The sequence below is a fragment of the Lytechinus variegatus genome, chromosome 6 (genome assembly GCF_018143015.1).
Source record: "Lytechinus variegatus isolate NC3 chromosome 6, Lvar_3.0, whole genome shotgun sequence".
Classification (NCBI taxonomy): domain Eukaryota; kingdom Metazoa; phylum Echinodermata; class Echinoidea; order Temnopleuroida; family Toxopneustidae; genus Lytechinus; species Lytechinus variegatus.
In genome coordinates, this window is record NC_054745.1 from 33169839 (window position 1) to 33175326 (window position 5488).

At 41.5% G+C, this 5488-nt stretch overlaps 1 protein-coding gene across 1 annotated transcript; it reads right to left on the reverse strand.

Moving 5' to 3' along the window:
* Positions 1-524: 524 nt before the first annotated feature.
* LOC121417731 lies at positions 525-1439 on the reverse strand. The gene has a single exon (XM_041611464.1). It carries the CDS (start codon positions 1437-1439, stop codon positions 525-527), a length of 915 nt encoding a protein of 304 aa, XP_041467398.1.
* Between the last annotated feature and the right edge of the window lie 4049 nt (positions 1440-5488).

Sequence of the window (5488 nt, forward strand, 5' to 3'; positions counted from 1 at the left end):
AATAGCCTCCTTTTTAAGCAGATTTTGAATTTCTGCGTCAATTAATATCATTTCAGGTTCGCTGAAACTGATTTGAGATGGAACAGTAGTCTGATAAGGTGAACAGTCGAATTCTATAAAATAATGTTGAACCGTGTTCAAGACCCATGGGTCTGAAGTAATCCGCTTCCAATGGGGGGTGAACCGAGACAATCTACCCGAAACAACGGGCAAACTTACCGACGCCGATTGATCTAATCGGCTTGTTTCTTGGTTTGACGGCCGCGCTGGTCCGGGTGGAAAGGCGGGGCCCGGTGTCTCCTCGGAGGGAAGTTTGGGGGAGGCCTTGAATAGTTTCCCGGCATCGAACGGCGGCGTGAGTCACGGTACCCCTCTACTTGATAGGGTCTGGTAGCCTGTCGAGTGGGGCGTGCAAACCTCCTGCGGTTTTGATGGGGGGCCTGTACACCAATGCCCAGCCGATGTGTTTCCTTTAATTCCTTGCATCTCTGGGGGAGATTGTCCCCGAACAGCAGGTTGGAGGTTCAGGAACCCGCACTATCCGTGCATAGCGGGCGAAAAGCCGTATCAAGCTCCGGCTTGATGAGCTCACGATGCCTCGAGCTCAGGTCGAGGCTTGCCGCCCCCAAAATGGCAATGCCGTCCAGTAGCAGCTTGCTAGTTTGCCGTGGGTCGATGGAGGGGGCCTTATCTGGATCGAGAAGGCCATCCGCAGCGCGGGCAAGTGGAGATTTTGCCTTGAGTAAGAGTGACTGGGTCTTCTGAAGTTTGTGGTCGAATATTCGAGTTCCACTCTTTAAGATAGACCAAATCTCAGGGTTGACTCTGGGGGCGGAAAGGGCCTTACAATTCTCAGGTCGGGGGAAAGCCTCCAACTTCCCCTTTAGAGTGTCCTCTTTCAAGCCGGTGGACATCAACTTGTTAACCACCTCGGCCAGTTTCTCTGACACAGAAGCGCCGACTACCTCGTCTGCTTTCTCCACTAGTTCGGAGTACTCTCCCAATACACCTTGATCAGCTCGGTCCTGAGTGGAGGGTTGCTGAGAGACAAGCCACTCGATATCGTCGTCCACATCATCTCCCTGCTGGTTGGTGGTTGCAGAGGTGTTTGGGAGGAGGGACAGAACAGTCGACTGTAACGTCGATACAGTGTTGGCCAGCTCCAACATGCCTGGCGCATGGCCGACGTCTATCTCCGCCTCCCTGGCACCCATAGGTGCAGCGTCAGGGGGCTGCCGCGGAGTCTCCCGGGGGTCAATAGATCCATCGTCCGGGGTCGGTCTGGTTATGGTACACGGAGCTTGCTTGCCCGGCTTCTTCTTCTTTCCGTCCTTGGCTGCTTGGCCGCCAGCCAGTGGTTGGGAGGCGGATGGTTCCGGATCCAGCGAAGGGCAGGGCCCGTTAAGTAAATCGGAGAGTTCCCGCGAGAGGTCCGTCATCATGTAGCCTGGCGTAGATTGGCACACAGAAGTACACTGGTGAATGAGCGTGTTTGCTGTGCTTATATACGGTTGTGCTCATTTGCATATGAATGGCAACCTTTTGTTGCTTTGAATTTGTGGCGTTTTGATCGGTAGCAGGTGTGCAACCCATACATGATTCTGAACAATTAGGCTTACGAAGTAGAATCACTGCGGGGAACGTGCATTATAACATGCAGCATATAACCCCCATATATCCGTTTTCTTTTATTGAACCTGTTTCTCTCTCTCTATCTTCTGTCTATCTAGAATGATTATTGCTACCATAACGGATGTATCAGTGTATGGAATGCTCCATTGCTCATGCCATTTTTCTTTCTCTCTCTCTTTCTTTGTGCCTTTGCTCATATAAGCAAGTCTCTTTTCAAAGCTTTTTTTTAATGATTAATGCAAATGCACCTACTCAGTTTTAATTCTATGATTGCTTTTTGTTCGCAATCAATATGTTATGCCTTTGTAATTTACTTTTTATGTACATGTTAACCTGCCTTGAACCAGTACAGGTTCATGGACCTGGTTTCGATTTTTACTCTTCATTGTTTGACTTTGTTTATTCGTATTCTGCTTTTCTTTGAAATAAAGAAATGATTACAATCAATGCGTAATACAAATGATTCTAAGCGCTCCATACTATTACCCCGTCTCTATAATGACATGTGCTGGTATAAAGCAATTGCATTTTGAAATCCCATCGAGGCAACAAGTTTCCCTCCCCTCCCACTCTATGTATTTTTGTTTCATAATATCAGGGTTTTATTTTATAATATCATGAGGGGAAGACCTAACGTCAGTACAAAATTTAGACACACGAGGTGACAGTGTGTAAGGGCTACATGATTGTGAGCATTTCAGTGTAACAATAAATAATTGTTGTGTTACCACACCAACTGACTTTACACGTAGAGCTGAGGTACTGTTGAGGATACCCATATCTAGGAATCGTGTGTATCACAGTTTACGATATTCATAAGAAATATTACATGATGGTTGGGAGGCTGGGCAGAATTACGACAGTACTTTGATCTTCATACACTGTTAGATTTTTTGTTATTGTTTGAGAGCTACAACTCACAAGTTCTCATAAACTTTTAAGTAGTTTTCCTTTTTTCTCTTTTCGTGTAATTTTTACTCATGTACATATTGTATATTGTTTTTTATATTGATGAGAAAATAAATAAACTGAACTGAACTGGTTGGGAGGTTCGGAGCGACATTGAGTTTTGAGTCCCTTTGATGGAATTCAGAGCATGTAAAATAAATAGGAAATTGTGTGTTTCGCGACTTATGATATTCTTGTGAGATTTTACTGTATGGTTGGGAGGTTGGGCAGAATTATGGGAGGTTGGATGAGGCATTGAGTCATTGAGCTCTATGATGCAAATAAGAAGCACGGAAAATGTTTAGGAAATTTTGTGTATCAAGATTTATAATGTTTCTGTGGGACGGTACATTTCAGAGCTGCCAAGTAGTACTGATTTTCCGTATTTAGTACTGAAAATAGAAAATAATACTTATGGTTTCATGCAAAATACTATTTTCTTACGTTTCAGTGTGTGTTGTCCTATGGTATTCCTGTAAAAATACCAATTTCCTCACCAAAATAATGAATTTCAGCCTTGAAAATACAGCACTGAAATGTTCTTGTTCGGGTTGGCAGCTCAGCATTATGGTTGGGAGGCTGGTCAGAATTATGTCATCATGGTTGTGAGAGACTTTGAGTCCTTGAGCTCTATGAGGGATATTAGGAGTATGGAAAATGTTTAGGAAATCTTGTGTATTACGATTTATGATGCTCCTGTGAGACATCACCTTATGGTTGGGAGGTTGGGAGAGACATTGAGTCCTTGAGTTCTATGAAGCCTAGATTTAGAAGGACTCATTTTCTTACTTTTACTCATGAATTTGCTAGAACCAATTGTTTGAAGTTCACATGCTTGTATATGTTCCCTCGTTTTATGGATACACTCCCCCGTTCTACTTGTGATTTATGTCTTGATGTTTCTGTTTGGCCATTTTTAAATGCTTTACGTAATATTTTGTTTGATATGTCCCCAATTATTAATGCATATTGAAGATTTCAGTTATAATCTTCAGGCGAATGCCTTAGGCTTGTCCTTTTATATTTTCCTTTCTTTTTATTACATTCTTTTCGAGTACATGCTGACCATTGTGTTTGTATGAATTTTATGACAACTAATGAGGGGAGCCTTTATACAGAAATTATTATTTCTTTTAGGTAATCCCCAGGCATTGGTTGTTGTTTATGTTATTGTGTATATTGTATATTGTTAAGTTTCATATGAGAATTTGTTATGTTATTATGTTATGTGTTCCTGGAAATTAAATAAACATAAACATGCGAATTAGGTACATGGAAAATGTTTAGGAAATTGTGTGTATGAATATTTATGATACTCCTGTGAAACAGCACATGGTTGAGAGGTTGGGAAGAATTATGTCAGCATTGTTTGGGATGTTGGGAGAGATATTGATTTTATGTTGGTAATTAGGAGCGCAGGAAATCTGTACGTAACTCTTCGGCCTGCATAAGGTTGGAAGGTTGGGCGGCAATTACAGTGTTTATCAAGAAAGCGTGCACAGATAGTTGCGGATACAATTATAGTATGGATATATAGATATACATGTCATATGTATTTTCAGAATTAAGGAACGCTTTCTTGATAAACGCTGTAGTTGCCCACCCAACCTTCTAAAACCTTATGCAGGCCAAAGAATCGTGTGGTCCAGTGGTTAGAGCATAGGACTCATAATCGCAAGGTTGTGAGTTCGCATCCCAACTCTGCCATTGTCTCCACTTTGATAAAAGGCCCTAGAGTGATATATGTCGTCTATAACGTCAGCCACTATGACTGATTAACCTAGACGTAAAATGTTTCATAGGTAATTGGTTATATACCAGCTTGGCGTTTACCAGCAAAATGCTGTCCTGCCGAGTTCCTACCGCAGTTGCCACAAACAAAAAACAGATTACGTAATGTGGCTAATTTTGGTTGTTACACGTAAATGGTAAGGAGCATTAAAGGAAAGCCTTATACAATATGTAGGTTTGTGTTCAGAAACAAATTGTTTGAAACCTGACAGATCACCAATATTAATATCAAAGTACATGTATATGCTCCAAAGATGTTGATTACCAAGATTTTGAGGAAATACCCGTGGGAAGTACTATCCTGCGGGTGGGTCACGTGATCAACAGCCCCAGTGAGGAGTTACTACCCTTCTGGTGTTCACGTGACCATATTTTTCAGTATGCCGCAGTTCTGATGCATATGTAGTCTTTTCTTATGTCTCACGACATTATTCACACTGTGTTGATGTTCATTAACTTTTATGTTATTTAGGCATACTGCCTAGTGTTTTGATGCCTCGCATGAAATTAAATGGCAAGCAATGCAAATTATTTGTACACTTGTTTTCTTCTCAAAAATGGGTATCAGACCAACTGGTTATTTTTTATAGTCGAAATGGTACTAGATGATCAAGTGATTAGACGGAGTGATGATTGGACCAAATATGGTTATTGGACCAAACGGTTGTTAGACAAAATATTGACGGACGGAATGGCATTAGACTAAATGAAGGTAGACCATGTAGTCTGGTCTGTAAAAAAATGCCCTTCTTGTGGACAACGTGGACAAAAGCATGATTTCTTTCTCCAGACCCCTGTTCATGATTAAGAATTAAAACTAGGATATGCTCTAAAAATCTGGCTGCAGGAACAAAACAAATATGGGTGATATGTCAAAATTTGTGATTTCTACTTGGTTTGATTTATAGACTAGTGCCAGTACAAAAATCAATAACAGTTCATTGTTTTGTTCTCGCTTAGTTCTGGAATTCAGACGTTTTTTGAACAGATGTTCTATATGTCCTGCAATCTCAATGCACCAAATATCTGAATATAGATGCATAAACAAGCTGAAGGGGTGGTGGAGGGGGTTGAATGTCGGTGTGTGTGTGTTTGTATATATTGATATATATTGGTA

Excerpts from the sequence above, each read along its gene's own strand:
- LOC121417731 (XM_041611464.1), bottom strand. The coding sequence starts at position 1,439 with ATGACGGACCTCTCGCGGGAACTCTCCGATTTACTTAACGGGCCCTGC.